Raw genomic sequence first — 18254 nt, forward strand, 5'->3', positions numbered from 1 at the left:
GAGCAAAGAAAAAGAGGTGGATTTGTTTAAAAGAAGAAACAAGTTAAGAGGATAGGAAAACAAATGAAGAGGACAGAGAGAGAAAGGTACGTGGGAGTCAGAAGGGGGTTTCTTGCAGGGGTCTGATCCTGTCCACTTTCCTCGGACCAATTCGGTTCATTTGGGTGCATTCGAGTCGTCCAAAAGTGTTTTGGACGGTTTGAATTTTTTGGACGGCTTGAATTTATAATGAGTGTAATCCGAGCCGTCCAAAACATTTTTAGATGGCTCGGATGCAGCAAATGAACCAAAACTAGTCCGGAAAAAATGGACAGGATCCAGTCCCCCCTACGAGAAGGGACCGGGTACTGTCCTTTTTTTCCCGGACCAGTTCGATCTATTTGCGTAGCAAACAAAAATAGTGTGTAATGAACAATAGAAAAACGATGTACGAGAGCCATACCAGTCTGCTATAATTGAGAATCAATGGAAATATGGAATATAAGTCTTCTCTCCTCTCTCTAAGAATAATTTTCTATCGCCTCCTCTCATGCATGTTTACACTGAAACTCACAGTCCTAATTACAAAAGCAGCTACGATATAAATAGGTAAGGTCTAATGGCTGAAATCGTCCCTTCCGAAACTAAAAATACCGTGAAGGTTGTCTACATCCTCAACAGATGTAACATATACAAGTAAACTCTAATTGAACAATGCTATTCCCTTAGCTAAATCTTGGCTCCGCAACTGCTATTCACATTTATCAGCTAGGTAACGATTTCCACCTCCGAGAATGAACACCATTGGTAATTGGTTAACACAGTTAATTTTTCGTTAAAATTATGTTAGATTTGCTTAATTTGGGGTCTAATTTCCGGTAGCTAGCTAGTCGGCTGAGAAATCCAGTGGGCCTTTTACGGTGGTGTTTTTCCATCTGAGCCTTCATCCTCATGGAGATAACCCCATGGCCCAAGGTAGAATTAAGCCTAGTCCCATATATACTAGCTACCACCCCGCAATTTCAACTACAAAACTCAAAACAGACCAAACAATAACATGAACATTTATTAGCTCTTTTTTGTTTTTTGTGTTTTCTTTTTTTGTTTTTTTGAATAGTCTGGGGTTCTGGTCCAATTTACGTGCACATTGACTAATCATTCTATAGTCTGGTCAACGACAAGTCATCCATGCCGATCCTATGTAATTCACAAGAAATTACTTTCTTGAGACCTATCCCAAAGACTGAACTCTGATCAATTGTGTGGGAAGTAAACCTATCAACCAACCGGACTATAGCTTGTTAGCTCTATAGTCCATGCTTCTTGTTCCGGCGAATAATCGTCCATTTCCAGCCAATATTCTTAACCGACAAGAAACACTATTGCATGCTTTCTTAACTACAGGTCTAAGCTGAATGGCTAAGGTATTCCTGTTTCCTGTTGGGGAGATTCATCCAAATCTCACAGCTTGAATTAATGCTAGTGAATTTCTTCATTTTACTATACATCGTAATCCAAAAAAGTCTTACTATATATATTTTATGAGAGAAGTTGATTTCAAACGAGTTTTAATCCAGCAAGATAGGAGACCTATCACGAGTAAAATTTGAATCTCTATCTAATAAAACACAAGGGTGTGAGCCCCACACAAACACAAATACATCCAAGGGCTGAAATTCATTTGATCCAAGGGCTGTAATGCATCCTCCTATTCCCAATTAAGTGCCCATAATTTAAGCCTAAATTACACAATTGCCATGCCTCTCCTTTCACGTTATTTCAAATTTCAGATAAGAAAAAAAAACCCCTATATCTCAGACGGCCGCTTCTCTCTCTCTCTCTCTCTCTCTCTCTCACACACACACACACACACACTACGGTTTCTCCCCTTCCTACAAAACCACCGCACCTCTTAGCACCACCAGCGGCGCCACTCCCACCACCAGCGCAGCACCACGAGGTATCTCTCTCGAAAAAAAAAAAGGGCTAACCCAAGTGTTCTATCACATGCTCTGAGTTTGTGCGAGTACGATGTGTTTGATGAAATGTCTGTGAGAAATGTAGTGTTCGATTTAGGATTGTGCTACACGTACGGCTGAAATTTTTGTTTTGTTGCTTTGTTGAATAATTATCTCTCTCCCTCTCTCTCGAAAGGGCTAACCCAAGTGTCTTATCACATGCTCTGAGTTTGTTCGTGTACGAAGTGTTTGATGAAATGTTTGTGAGAAATATAGTGTTCAATTTAGGATTTTGCTACACGGCTGAAATTGTTGTTTTGTTCCTTTCCTTTACCTTGGTGTTAATTATTAGCTGAGAAAGAATGAAGTGAGGGAGCTACGAGTCCTGCTTTTGGAATTGCTACATACGGTGAGATATATAAAGACACCTGTTGATAGGCTTTTGGAATGGAACACCTTCTTACTTTCGAAGCAGCTGGGAACCGAATTTAGCATCATGATCGTGAGAAGAAACCCATACCAAGTTACAATGTTAGCCCTCATTTCTTGCGGATATGTTATATGCTCCTACCAAGAGTTTCTGAAATTGTTGTTTTATTGTACACGAAGTGTTGCTTTGTTGAATAAGGGCCAAGCGGTGACCATAAGGGCCACTGGGACTTCTCATGTCCAACAGGGCAATGCATGTGCAACCTTCATTTGTTTTTTGGCTTTGAATAGAAGAACTGTTGGGTGACCTTTTTGTACCCGGCTTTTTCATAACCATCTTTCCCAACGTCGGCACTGAGGGTAGAAAATTAGTTTTGAGACTCACGGACAAACACTCGATCACGGTGGGAAATTAGTTTTTTCTTCATCTTTTGTTGGGGCTCTAAGATTAGAAGCGTTGTGCCCGGCTTATGCAATCGTTCACTTTGGTTTATGCAATCGTTCACTTTGGTTTCGCATTACTGCTATGCAATCGTTCTTGATGTTAATTCATTTTTTCTCTATCCAGGTAATTGTATGGGATAGGGGCTAGAGTATAATCGCCCTCTAATACTTTCATCATCACCAAGATTGGAAGCTTGCTTAGCGAGTGGTACGCTTTTTTGAGCTTTCTTTATTTCTCTGCTTTTGACCACAGCTCTTTCTCCAAAACACTCCAATATGGTCTAAAATTAATTTGTAAGGGGGACTGGTTAGTTTTAAGGCACTTCGGCGGACTTTTTAGTTTTAGGGAGTGTGGGATTCATAAAAGGGTTTTTTTTTTTTTTTTTTTTGTGTCAATCGGCAAACATTATATTCCCATCTCTATGAGTTTGTTTTTTTTCCAACTTTTTATCCTAACTGTCGCTTTGTGTTCCAGGAGCAATGGAACTTTCTAAAGGGAAAGGGAAGGCCATCTGTGTAGCCAAGGGAAAGAAATCTATGCTGGATGGTGATTTGGAGAAAACTGTAAGATAAACTTTAACTCTTCATTTTTCATTTTCTATTGATCACTATTCTTCATTTTTCATTTTCTATTGATCATTGTTCATTTTTTATTGTATAGGTTAGGTTTCTTCGAGAAAAGAATGTTGGCGTAATGATACGTGATGAGCGAGAATTGAATCAGATTCGCATGCATGGGGTATGCCTATTAATTACATCTGGATGTTTGTTAGTACATCTATTATGGAATACTATTAATCTTATTCTTTTCTTTAGGAAAAGGCAGAGGAAAAGGCAATTTGTGGAGGTAAAGAAAATGCTGCCCCTAAAGTGGTATGATTTTGTACACATTCCTTCAAGTTTTTATTCTCTTTTTTGTGGGACCAATATTTTTATTGTCTAAAGACTCTAAAATCTATTTAAAAATCTAAAGTTATTTCATCCACCGTGTAGGCACCTAATGATAATGTTAGATCAAAGGCCCAATGCTTACGACGTGAACGAGAGAGAGTGGGAGAATGCATTCAACCGAGGCGGCCCACATCATCAGTTGTGCTGCTTCCTAAAATACCAAATTTGATTTAAAATTTTTGAACTTTTAGAGACATCTTACTCGATAAAATGTGACGTTATTTCATCCACCGTGTAGGCACCTAATGATAATATTAGATCAAAGGCCCAATGCTTACGACGTGAATGAGAGAGAGCATTCAGGGAGAGCAAGAGAATGCATTCAACCGAGGTGGCCCACATCCTTTTTGTCCTTAACACCAAGTTGTCGCCAACGTGCATGCCTAGAAGGTGGCATGATTTATACATCTATAGAAATTCCTACAAATTCACCAAAGCGAGCAATGGTTTCACATGCCTTCGAGTCATCATCAGTTGTGGTGCTTCCTAAAACACCAAATTTGAGGAACTATTCTGCTAGCACAAGAACTCCAATAACTGCGGATAGTATGCTATGTCATCATGAATCCCAGGCATGCCAACATTCAATACCTCATATCGAAGTATCTGTAGCTATGCTGAGCATAGCCATGGATGAACCTGAAATGTAGACTTCTAGCTATCATACTGCAATGGGCATGAAGAGCGGTATCATGGCAAATTTTGCTTGATGAGTTGTAGAGATTGGATGAACAATTAAGGGACGTGCATGTTTTTTTTACCTTTGTAGTATTGCGGCATCATAATTTTATTGGTGGAAGTACATATGAATTACTTGATTGAAATGATCAAGCCACCTACGTTAATAGGATACTATGATGCACGAACACAGATACGGATACGGATACGGACACGGACATAGACACAGGGACACGGAAATTATAATCTAAAAAAATGGGGACACAGACACGAGAGGGGACACGCCATGTGTATATTATTCATATGAGTGACACGGCGGGGGACACGCCGCTAGTGACCATCTCAGGTCAGTGCTCGATTGGGATTTTTATTATTTGATCAAACCCCCCTCTATCTTCAAAATACACAATTGGATACCTTCGAAACTCAAAAGACATCAAGGTCACTCATGTCATCATAAGAAGGTTCGATTCAAGCTAACGCAAAAAAAAAAAAATCCTTCAATCAGTTGTTCAAATTATGTTCTTAGTCACATCCCTTCCTACTAATTATTTTTTGCTATCTATAGGGTATTTGGTCTCATTATGTATGCGAGTAATGTGCTATTTTTTTCTGTCTAATTGTAATTTAAAACATTCAAGACTTTGTTATGACTGAATTTTTATGTTGTTACAGCTAGGCTTAGATAGTGGATGAGAAGATGATCGTGCACTAACTGGGGTGTATGTTTATGTATCTTTTGGTAGAAAGCTTTGAGCCATTGCCATTCGATCCTATGATTGACGCCATGTTACTTTTTAGGTTCAAATGAGAATGATAAACTGCTTGACAAAGCAACTTCTATCAAAATCATGGGGGCATCATAGGAGAGATTCTTCAAAGAAGCCTATTTGCATATACAAGTTGATAGTTCAGCTGTTTAGAGTAATAATCTTTACACATTTCTTCTGCATTGTAACTTTTCATGTATACTATGGAACTATACATTGTTGTTTGGCTTTCGTGCACTTTTTTAACGCTATTACAGTTTTCTTGGCTTGAGTTGGTAAGGAAGATCGGTGAATTCTATTTATTTCGGTGGGTTGCTTATGTGGTGGTTTGGTGGGTTTTTCTTTCTTATAATTTTTTGGTCTTTTGTTTTTCAATCAGTTGTTCAAATTATGTTCTTAGTCACATCCCTTCCTACTAATTATTTTTTGCTATCTATAGGGTATTTGGTCTCATTATGTATGCGAGTAATGTGCTATTTTTTTTCTGTCTAATTGTAATTTAAAACATTCAAGACTTTGTTATGACTGAATTTTTATGTTGTTACAGCTAGGCTTAGATAGTGGATGAGAAGATGATCGTGCACTAACTGGGGTGTATGTTTATGTATCTTTTGGTAGAAAGCTTTGAGCCATTGCCATTCGATCCTATGATTGCCGCCATGTTACTTTTTAGGTTCAAATGAGAATGATAAACTGCTTGACAAAGCAACTTCTATCAAAATCATGGGGGCATCATAGGAGAGATTCTTCAAAGAAGCCTATTTGCATATACAAGTTGATAGTTCAGCTGTTTAGAGTAATAATCTTTACACATTTCTTCTGCATTGTAACTTTTCATGTATACTATGGAACTATACATTGTTGTTTGGCTTTCGTGCACTTTTTTAACGCTATTACAGTTTTCTTGGCTTGAGTTGGTAAGGAAGATCGGTGAATTCTATTTATTTCGGTGGGTTGCTTATGTGGTGGTTTGGTGGGTTTTTCTTTCTTATAATTTTTTGGTCTTTTGTTTTCAGGTTTTGACCTCCATGGTAATGCGTGTTTGGAAACCGTAGCTCTACAATGATTCTCTCCTTAAGGTGATTTCTATTTGCGTTTGCCAAGGCCCAAGGATATGAACCTTCCATTTCTCCAGTTCCACAGCTAAATTTACCATTGGTTGAGCCGTATGTTATGAATTTAGGTTGGCTTCTTTGTGTAACTGATGTGTAAAAACATGTAATTATGCCAGTGTCTTTAATGTGAAATTAACATTTGTTCTTTCTTAAAATGGTGTAATATTTTATTCAGTCATGTAATTTCTTTCTTTTTACAACAAGGCATACGATTTCAATTTATCCGTAGGTAGTTGAATTGTATTAGTCGGGGACTAAATTGGTAGAGGGGTTGGTTTAGTTATAGTTATGATCGATATGTTGAGTTATATCTCTCAAGTGGTTCTCTTTCGCGCCACTAGGAAGTGGAACAAATACAATACACTAATTCCAATCGCGATGCGTAGTGCCGTAGGCACGGGCAAACACTAGTTTTCTATATGTCGTAATTGGAAAGAGTCGAGTAGTAGTTTGTTCGAGTTCGGTTTGAAGACTTAACTTGTTTCTAAAAGGATATTTCGAGCATCTCCAACCACAATGTCAAATTTGGAGATGTCAAATTTATTTGAAAACTGATGTGGCAATTTGACGTCAAGAAACCCTCCTCTCCAACAAGGACAAATTGTATTACTAAACTAGTTTCGAGTATTAATTTTTTTGAACTCCAATAATTGTATTAAATAAAAAATGTGAAATTTAAATAATTTAGCCAAATTATTGTTATTCTTACTTGAGAATAAATTCTTTACACCGCCGGTGTAAAGATTTGTTTCCTCCAAATCAATTGCATTGCGCCACGTCGCCATATTTTATTAATTGGGACCACTATTTTGACACATGTCGCAATGCAATTGATTTGGAGGAAACAAATGTTTACACCGGCGGTGTAAAGAATTTATTCTCTTCTTACTTATTATTGTTTTGTAAATATATTTTTCCACAAAATTCGTGATAGTATTCCCCCATCCGTCTCCAAAAGGTACCATTTTTTTCGCACGTTCCAATTGGTGGCATCCACACTAGTGTTAAGTCATGCACTCAAGAGAAGACGGTCTTTTTGTATGTGGAAGCCAGCACCTCGAACAACACTAGTCCTTTTATTTGTGGCTTCATCACTAGCTCTGAATTTATGATATACACCTGTACCATAAACTTGACATTGTTGTGTAGAAAGAGATCTAGAGAGGAAAAAATAATTGCTCAGGTTCAATTTTATTGGAAACAAATTTCCAAAGATATTTTAATGATCTCTAAAGGTAGTAATGTTTTAAATTTAAACGGTCAAACTCAGGCCATGTTGCAGATCAAAAAAAAAAACTCAGGCCATGTTCCGGTAGCAATTTGCAGAAAAAACGTAAGCGTTTTTAGCTTGTCGTTTACATAAATCAACAAATTTTGGTATTTTACCATCTCGTTCACAGTAACTAAAAACTTGTTAACAATTTTTTTTCTACAATAACTCTACTCACAAACTCATCTGCCACTTGTTCACTACCGAAAATAACTTGACATTTTTCAACAATTTATTCACTACGTACAGAAAATACCTAACAACTTGATTGCTTTATATTTTTTCTCACAACTTGACGTGGTTTTGAGTCTTTTGACTTTGTCCAAACTCAAAAGACAAATTACAGAAATGCTATGCACTTATGGTATGGCGATTCCACTTTGGAGACTCAAAACGATCAATTCAAGTTGTTGATTAATTTTGAAATAATACTTTTTTAACTAACTCATCAAAAGATAATCCAATCGGACAAATAGAAGTTTTTTTTATCCAATTTTCATATTTTTCATTCAGAATTTAGAATTTAGAATTGTGATTTATTAAGGGATTTTGAAAGGAAAAAAAAAACACGATTGGATTAAGAAATTACAATTATTCAATATATTGAGCTGATCATTTTTTCAAAACTTTTGAAAAACATATTATGAAATTAATGAATGACTAGAATCTTTAGTGCAAAACTCTAAAACTAGTCCATAGATCCATCTATCACAATCTATGTAATATCCCAAATTTTTTAATAAATAAAAATTTTGTGATATTATTTCAGAAAAATTGTTTCCGTTATTATCCGATTTTTGAATAATTAATTTGATTAAATAGTAGATATACTTTTAAATTCGATTTGGGTGTATTATTTCTCGGGTAAATATTTCTTTCGATCAACGAGATTTTTTTCTCCGTAAACAGAGACTATGGTTAGTCTCAAAAATATTTTATTATGCTACGATTTAATTTGCGAATTTTTCCAAACTTGAAAACCGGACTGTCAAACACCACGGGGTACATTTTCGCGGATATACTTCCTTCACTTCTTTCAACGCCAGCCCATCCCTCCGCCCTCCTTAATTTCTCCTGCTCCCTCTCACTCCAACCAGCCTCACCCACACCACCTCACTTCCATTCAAGGGCGGAACTATTCATGGGCTGCCTTGGGCTGTAGCCCATGTCTACCACAAAAACCAAAAAAAAAAAAAAAATTTATATGTAAATTTCAGTCTAAATAATTTTAGCCTAACCCACCATCCAAAATTCAGCCTGGCCTAACCCACCATCCAAATGATTTCAGCCAACAATTCCTCGAATCGCGAAACTTTAGTTCGGTAAATATTTCATTATTATGGAGAGCACTGGCTCGTGTGCTTAGATTTGTACTTATGTTGTTAATTGCAAAGTACTAGCTATTGTGTGAAGATTTGCTCTCATATTGTTAAATGCAAAGCACTCACTGGTGTGCTTAGATTTTAGTAATTTAGTTGATGTAGATCGAGCACGGACTGATGCGCTTAAATTGGTTTAAAATATTGGTTATTACAATCTTACTTTTTTAGATCTAGATCATAATGGATCAGAAAAAAAATCTGGAAATTAAATTGCGTCAAATTTGGGGTGGAATTACAAGCCTTATTTTTTAGAAATTGCTTTATATGCATATTATATACACTACTATTTTGCCCACCAAAATTTTATTTTTTTTGGGTTAGCCCAGGGCAGAACCAATTCCTGGTTCCGCCCTTGCTTCCATTACTCAATTCCCCACGTCAATTACACCCAATAATTATCCTCCTCCCTCTTCTATAATATACAAACACCATACACTCATACATATACAACATGCCCACCCCCTGTGTTCGAGAGAGAGAGCACCTCTAACCTCTTGGCCTCCATAACCACCTCCTGCCGACACCACCATAACCGCCGCACCCCGCACCACCTCCCTCGGTTGCCATCACCACCACCTGCCAAGAACACCACCATACCTCCTCCAGCCGAACCCGCCACCTCCGGCCCGTACCCGCCCCCTCCTTCCGTGATACCCCACACCACCCAGCTGCAACCCACCTTCTCCGGCCCGTACCCATCACCTGAAACATCTCCCTCACTCCTCCAAATTCCATCCCGGCCTGTGGATTTAAAAAATAAAAAATAAAACAGCGTGTGTGTTGCACCGCCGCCGCAGGCTCCGTCGGAGTGCCGCCGGACGCTGTCTTGAATTTTTGAAACCATCACGGCGATCTACGGACACCATACAACACTTACCCGAGCTTAGAATCGTGTTTGAGGTAGTTTTCCGGAAACCCGTAACTCAATCTGCGTTTTAATGGAGTTAGGACAAAAATTTAATTGTTGTGTAGATGATAACCTGTTTGTAAATTCCAGAAGTTAATTAATTACTGTTTAGTCCTGTTTTCATTAATATTTAGTCCTATCTGTGGTAGAAAGTCAGTGCTAAGGCTTGGATCGAATGATATTGTTTGTAAATTGGTAGATTATTGTGAGAAATTGATGATGTAATATTATGATGTGGTTTGGTGATATTGAATTTCGTGATCGGGGAATAAGAAATTTGTTAAAGAAAATATATTATTAATTAATTGTTTTATTTAGTAAAACCTAAAGAAGGGGAGTTAGTGATAAGAAATGTGTGTGTAGTAAGATTACGAGTAGTATATTATAAACTGAGCGTAGCTTTAAAGTTATTTTAAAGTATGAAATCTAGTATTCCAATTTCCCTACTAAAAGTTTGTACTTGGCAATAATTTAAAATAATATGAGTAAAGGAAGAAATTCCTACTTTTAAGTTCATAAACTTAAGTGGTATTATTTAAACTACTATGTTATTAAAATTTCGTATTTAAACTGATGTACTTTTAACAAGAGAAATATTATTTTCGAGTGTTATATAAAAATTAGAGGAAATAGCATTTTTTTTAAAGATATATAATAATAGTTGGTAAAACAAAAACTTTATCTATTAAGATAATAATTTTATTCAAATCGCCATATACTTATTTTGACTTATTCGTCAATTGATATCTAATAAAATTTAGAATTTTGTTATTCCTTGTGTTGGACTTATTATGTCAGACTTAATGCATGCGATGTTGTATTTTGTGAGTTTTGTTGGATTTCTGATGTTGTTGATTGTAAGTACGTGAATTATGGTAATTTGTATTGTTGTGTGAACGTAGAAATTAGACAATAGGTACCCTGGTGGTGTTCGTGGCCAAATTGAAACTGAATTGACATTAATAAGGCAAGTGTCACAAAAGTGATCGGTGATTGGAGATTGTGCGCTGTATGTGAGATTTTGGGAGGAATGTGTTGTATGTGCATTCTCGTGAGTTGATGCGAGTTCTCGAGGAGTGTTGTTGTATGTGCATCCGAGGGAATTGTGTTGTATGTGCAATGTCCTAAGAGGGGAGAATGAGTTGATACAAGAGATGGTACACGAGATGATATCGGATATGAGATTGGGATTCTAGTTATGACAGTCATGATTAACTTCGGTGGGACCTTTACCTCTTGCCATGGTAATAAGTGAGTCCGCTAGGTAAATAACTTAGATGCACTCACTTAGGACCCCGTTGCAGGACAACAAGAGGGAATTTAATCTGGGACAGTCATGGTTGGAAATATTGGGAGGAAAAGATTCTCGATGGAGGAGAATCGTAGAAACTATTAAATACAAGATAAATTCATAAAAGGCTACTTGTGATTGCATATTATAATGGTTGCGTAATTTTGTGTTATTTCGTTGAAACTGCATATTGTGGTATTGAGTTTTAGGATTTCTACTTAGTGAATTATCACCTAGGATACATTTGTATCCTGACAAATCGTTTACTTCGGCGATCAATTTGCCAGAGCGTGTAGGATTCTTCAGTGAAGTGCTTAGCCTCCGAACTTCGCCTTCCAATAAGGTTGAAATACTCCGAGCGTAGGGCTAGGTCGTCGATAGCATAATAACCGGAAAGTCCGAGATCGTACCCACAGAGAATCGAATATAGCTTAATCGGATTGTAGGTTTTATATGGTGGTTTCGGCGTTTAAGACGGCCAACTTGGTTTTTTTTTAAACGGTGGAAAAGATAGCGAAAAAGACTAGAAATGAACTTTATGAACTAAAAGAGGTAAGTCTAGGGATCATCCTTCCCTTGACAAAGGCCGCTACCGGTTCTCAAAATAACTCAAGCGAGAGACACGACCGCGTGCTCATGCCCGGAAGATTTAACTTTAACGACTATGTTTATTAAAAGATGTGATTAAACGGAACTAAACCAACCTATTTTTGCTAATGTATCTAACACGTAGGAGGCCATGAGCCCTCGGTATGCTGCTTGCCAAGACCACTTGACTAAGCTTCATATCAAGGAGTTAACACCCCTCGCTTAGACCAAAATGGCTAGGTTAATGAAATTCCGAAAACCATGATTTTATGCCCGAGGGTTCGAGAACCAAATAACACCCTAAGTCTTTAGGAAAGAGTAGCCCAAGACTTAGCCAAGAAACTACTCACACATATTGAAAAGGCAAGAAATTATACTAGAAAATGAAAACATGATTAACCGATAAAAACGAAAATAAACTTGATATTAGTAAGAATCTAATCCGTACAAACAACTTTAATAAACGAGAAAGACTTACAAGTGTTCTTGAAAGATTTAACTAAGAAAGCTTGGAGACATTAATGGAGAAAGACTAACCTAAACTAACTACCTATTCCTTCTTACAAGTGAGAGAGAGAGAGGAGTATTTATATAAAAAAACTCTCTCTCTCTCTCTCCTCCAAAATATCCAGAAACACACCAAAAGTAGAAAGTTGCCACTTATGGAAAGTTAAAAGCTGTCAAAAAGTAAGTCGGTAAGCCTCTCGTATCGATACTCCAAAGCCGTATCGATACTGAGCTGTTTTGCTCTGAAACCCAGGATTCCCTGTAGAGGAACCGTATCGATACTCTGGAAATCGTATCGATACGCAGATAACCGTATCGATACGATGAAGCCTTCAAAACTCTCTGTTTCAATGAAGTATCGATACTCTAGAATCCGTATCGATACGGTTCTGTTTTCTGGCAGATCAAGTCCCTTGTGCCCCGATTTGACACCCGACGGCCCATGGCATGCTCCGGACACTACCGAACTCGGATTTAGGTGTTTTTTGGACCGTTTGAAAGCTTGTCGAGTCTACTTTTTAACCCAAGTGGTTTGGTTCAAAAGTAATTTATACATAAAAAGTTATGACAATTCTACCCTCAGCTGGTCGGAAGATGAGTAGCTTTGGTAAAATCCTCACTTCTCATTCAATTCCCTTGACCCTTGGGCGACCCGAGCAACCTCCAAACCATCTCTTCATGACTCTTCGGGCACCACAACGTGGTGGCACGTGGCCTTGAGTACTTGGTTGCACCCGGAGCATTCCTTGGCATTCAAACGCGCCTTATTTATACGAATTACCTGAAACATACAAAAACTTACCTTACGTGCAATATCGCTATAAAAGCTAAATAACGCAAGTTAAAACCACATAAAATGGGACTAGTCGCACCAGATATCTACAATATTGGGTGCTCATCATGAAGCAGTTGATACAGGTGGGACCCTTGGAACGGAGGCTGGGCTAATGTTGCTTGGAATCTGTGTCAAAATTAAAGTCGCTCTAGAGTTGTTTTTGAATAAAAATGTAGACTTTTGTATTCTTTTGAAATTGTAATTTTTGTACAAGTATAGATAACGGCATAGTAGTTTGTAAAATTCAGCGTATTTTAGGGTTAATACTTCCGAAATTTCTTGAAAAATCGGGGCGTCACAATCTGTGCACATACCACATTTGTGCACGTCATTATTGAAAAACAAAGTACCTATAAGGCACAAGAATGAATATGAGAGACAACGTGGTGCTTTACAAAAGGCCAAGAATGGAGCCAGGGGCTAGTAGGGGCGCCCTATATACGATTATAAAAAATAATAATATTATATTAAAAAAAATTATTATCAAAATATATAGTCTCGCCCCCTCCCTACGCAAAAATTCTGGCTCCGTTCTTACACAAGACTCATGGACAAAATTTCATCCTCCCTTGCGGCTTTTGTGTACTGTAACGGATTGAAATGAAATGAGATTGTAATGAATAAAAGAACCTACGACACGAGAGCATGGTACATACATTTTCAACTTGGGGTCATGGACCTACTGGAATTTAATTTCTCCTTCCACATGCATCGAGCTGAATAAAAACTTACATGGTGTGTCTTGTGTCTATTCATCTCATTTCCGTCGACGAAGAAAATAGGAATGTCCTTTTTGACAGGAAGCTTCAAATAGTCGTCGAAAAAGCTGTGTACTTGAAGAATAATCGGTTCCAACTGTTTGGGTTCAGTGAGAGATACAGAAAGACATTTTGGACATAGATATCGACCATCACCAAGGTTGATGTATTCTACCTTTGTTGGCTGCACATGCTGTACGTACAAAGAGAACATTAGTTATAGCATCAAACATGCACAAACTCTTTTTTTTTTTGGTAAGTTCAAGCACAAACTTACGTGTAAATAAAGCTATACTTAATAATTGACCTTACCCAAAAAAAATAAATAAATAAATTATACTTAATAATTACCACCAGTAAGTCAAGTTGAAATAAATAATATGCTTATTTCCTTGTAAAATAATTAAGTTCAGATAGAATTTGAGCTCTTCTGTTTCCTCTTTTATACGCATTGTACCTAATGTTCTAGTTGTCTGACGATGACACTAATTTTGTTTGAAACGATTTTCTCCAGCTAGCGGGTGTATATGCATTTGAGCAGGATGAAGTACTGTAGAAATTAAGCCTATAGAGGCATGACCCGGACTTTGGGACCCTGTAGCGCCTTAGGCGCGCTGCAAGTTGAAGCCCTTCATCCGAATCGTCTATATATCTCGACAATTAATGGTCCAGATTAAAATTCGAACTATCCAAAACACTTTTGGATTGAGTGTTGCACCTTCCCGCCCTCCCATTGAGGGGATTGATGATATGATCGAGCATTGTTTCACACTTCTTTTTTTTTTTTTTTAAACAAGAGGAAGTAATGTTTTACTGGTGTATGTTTCCTAATTAAGCTAGATTAATTAAACCACATTAATTAAAATACAGTATTACATGCATTGAACTTTTGAAATTAAAATACATATATGCAGTATTACATGCATGCATGCAAGATCAATAAATCACTAGTAGGATATATCCTATGCCACAAAACACTTTTATACGAGAATTTTACTTTCAGTACTTGATTACTTTTTGCTCCTGATTAATTAAGATCAGTTAATACAGTAAAAGTTTAAATAAAATTTTTCTAACTGTCCAAATTAGTTCTGTTTGAAATTTTAGTCACGTGCACCGAAAGAGGTTCTCTACCTATTTATTAATTAAAAAGAATCGGAAATACGAAGTATATATGTATGTACACTTAATTGGTTTATGGGTCCAACTCGGATTTAAAGTTCAAGGAGAATCTTTCGACTATTTTGTAGAAAAGTTGATTTTCATTTATAAATTTTGGTTTCATGTTTATGTACGGGTATTATTGTGGCACTGTGTAGGCCGGCAAATTAAATATATGGTTCCCACAATAGCTAAATTATTTTCACTCCATTATTATCCTAAAAAGTGAGTTTGTAATTTAGATTTAAGAGCAATCTACTAACCTCGAACCTATGGCAGCTACAACACATTCGTTTTCGGTCCGAAGTTTGAACAAGAGGTGGATAAAAAGGATCCTCCAAGTCATCTTGAACTGGCTCATTTGGTGTTTGGCTTGTTGGTGTGCTTAGAGTTGGATAATTAAAAGGATCCTGCAAGTAATCTTGATCAACTGGTTGATTTTGTGTTTGGCCTATTGGTACCGTGTTCAGAGGTGGATAAGAAAAGAGATCTTGAACAAAATCTTGATCTGGTCCATTGAGTATTTGGTCTGTTAGTGTGCTCATAAGTGGATAGTTCCAAGGATCCTGCAAGTAACCTTGAACTGGTTGATTTGGTGGTTGATCAGTTGGTGTGCTTAGAGGTGGATAGTAAAAAGAATCCTGCAAGTAACCTACCTTCAACTGGTCCATTTGGTGTTTGGTAGTTCAAAGGATCCTGCAAGTAACCTCGAACTAGTTGATCTGTTGGTGTGCTTAGAGGTGGATAATAAAAATGATCCTGCAAGTAACCTTGAACTGGTCCATTTGGTGTTTGGTCGGTTGGTGTGCTCATCGGGGGATAGCTAAACGGATCCTGCAAGTAATTATGAATTGATCGATTTGGCGTTTGGCTTGTTGTGTTCAGATCGAGGTGGATAATATAAGAGATCCTGAACAAAATCTTGTTCTGGTCCATTTTGTGTTTCGCCTGTTGGTGTGCTTTGGCTCGTGCCCATACCTGTCTTTCTTCTACCTTATTTTGTTCGTAGCTTTTGTTTCTCTAATGGTTGATGCCTTGTCAACTCCTTCTAGCATAAGCTAGTACAAAATTTGGTGACTAAAACCCCTAGGAATTAGAAAAACATGTGTAACAAGGAAACTTAAGAGTAACTAGGTACGTAACAGGAATAATAACCTAAACTAAACAGGAAATTAACGTGATAATAAATCCCAAATAAATGGTAACATAATATTTCCTAAAACAGCTGGTATAATTGAAACCATGAAAGAGCAAAGTTTTGGACAAAATAGAAATAAAAAATAATTGAACCAACAAAAGAGCAATAGAATAAGCCCCAAACGTTCATGCCTATTTTTGTCAACAAAAAATATTTTAATCAATTTTCAATACAAGAGTGGACCCACGCAATTCATTTCTATATATATTTTGACGACAGATAAAAAAAAAAAAAAGGGGGGGGGGGGGGGGGGGGGAAGGACCACTTGCAATTGCAATGGGAAAGGTTAGTCAACTCATGTCCACCCTATGCCTTACATAGAGATATTAATTATTCTCTCTTTTTGGACAAACATAGAGAAAATATTCACAATTTCCATCGTATAATATTGTTCACTGCCAATTAATATGGAAGCACAATCTGCAATAATCGTTTTATTAAACAATCAAAATATATTTTTCGTCTCTCTATTACATATTCAAAAGTGATCCTCTTTCCTATCGCACTTAAAATAGCTATTCTCTTTTTGGAAATAGTTAAGTTGAAATAAACTTTACCTAACCACTAAGGTAATTGCCGTTCAACATAAATATAAATAATAATAATAATAATAAAACACTTTATTTTTTTTGAAAAAACTGGAAAGTTTATTTCGACTTAACTATTTCCAAAAAGAGTATAGCTATTTTAAGTGCGATAGGAAAGAAATTTTCCACGTTTAGGGAAAAAAGTGTTCTCCTCACAAACTTGTTGCCCCCGCCCCCCACACCACCCCCCCCCCCCCCCCCCCCCCCCCCCCCCCCCCTGCCTTTTCTTAAGAAGATTTTTTTTTTTTTTTTGTTACTCCCACGGATGAAAGGGGAAGTTCCAGTTGGCCAAGGGTTAAATTAGGCAAGTAATTTACTCATTATGTCTTTTTTTTTCAAAAAGGAAAAAGAGATTGTGGGTATTTGCGGAAAAATTATTTTGACAGATTTTAGCTTCAAAAAATCAATTTAGAATGTTTCTGTCTTCTCAAAACAATAATGCTAGGAACACATTAATGTGTCACACCCCTCTCACATACATGTGTGTGAGAATTTCGCAATAAATGCTAGAGACCCACATGTATGTGAGAGGAGTGTGGATTTGACAAATTAATGTGTCCCTAGCATCTTTTCTAAAATAATTTACAACTAATTTTTAGAATCTATAGATTTCGAGAACTTGTAAAAGGAAAGAAATTCTTGAAGTCCTAAAGTTGAGTTTAGGTAGTTTTTGGAATTGTACAACACAAATTCTAAAAAAAGGAATGAAGTTCTCATAATCTTGCAACTGCAACAAATATGTTTCTCAACTTCTATTACAATCCGAAATCTAAAATTTACAGCAGAATCTGAAGCTAAAAGGTAAAATTTGTATCCCTAGCGCATACAAGCTATAAAATCTGTATACATAATCGTAGTTTTTTTAAAGTTTCCACAATAAAATGTGACATTGCCCAAAATGATTTTCGAAACAATTTAAGGCTTAGGCTATCTGTCAATTTTAAATGAAAATATTTTACGCTAATTGGTTTTCCTAATTTTTTGTCATCAACAAGCCGATAGTGATAACATATGGGGCGGTTCAAGGGACACCCAAAAAACCATTCCAAATCTCATTCTCATAATTTCAGAACAAATTTATATGATCCGAACCGTTGAATGTGTGCAAAATATGATTTTAAGAGAGCCTGTAAGAAATTGGCAAAAAAAATTACAGGGAAGTGCTTGTTTTGAGCAGTTTTTAATTGAACCATTCATCAAATCTGAGCTAAAAACTACTCAGATTAAGCCATTTCCGGTCATTTTTTTACTGATTTCTCGTGGGTACCCTAAAAATCACGTTTTGGTCACATTGAGCGGCTCGGATCATTAAAATTTGATCGGAAACTATGAGGTGTATTTTTAGGTGTTATATATATATGTGTGTGTGTGTGTGTGTGTGTGTGTGTGTTTGTGTGTGTGTGTGTGTGTGTCAGGGCGGTTTAATAGATACCCAAAAAAATACCC

At 36.9% G+C, this 18254-nt stretch overlaps 1 protein-coding gene across 8 annotated transcripts; it reads left to right on the plus strand.

Moving 5' to 3' along the window:
- The first annotated feature begins 1785 nt into the window (after positions 1–1785).
- Positions 1786–6637, plus strand: LOC131314443 (uncharacterized). 8 transcript variants are annotated; one of them, XM_058343471.1, is made up of 7 exons: positions 1789–1939; positions 2290–2468; positions 2935–3018; positions 3286–3374; positions 3472–3549; positions 3627–3683; positions 6226–6637. In XM_058343471.1, exons 4-7 carry the CDS (start codon positions 3291–3293, stop codon positions 6262–6264), a joined length of 258 nt encoding a protein of 85 aa, XP_058199454.1. In that variant the 5' UTR covers positions 1789–1939; positions 2290–2468; positions 2935–3018; positions 3286–3290; the 3' UTR covers positions 6265–6637. The 8 variants fall into 8 exon arrangements, 5 of the variants coding, with proteins under 5 accessions (XP_058199374.1, XP_058199454.1, XP_058199089.1 ...); XM_058343106.1 differs by lacking the exon at positions 6226–6637 and adding an exon at positions 3804–4793; XM_058343391.1 differs by lacking the exon at positions 2290–2468 and having other exon boundaries at positions 1786–1939.
- Positions 6638–18254: the final 11617 nt, after the last annotated feature.

Source organism: Rhododendron vialii, chromosome 1a, assembly GCF_030253575.1.
Source record: "Rhododendron vialii isolate Sample 1 chromosome 1a, ASM3025357v1".
Classification (NCBI taxonomy): Eukaryota; Viridiplantae; Streptophyta; class Magnoliopsida; order Ericales; family Ericaceae; genus Rhododendron; species Rhododendron vialii.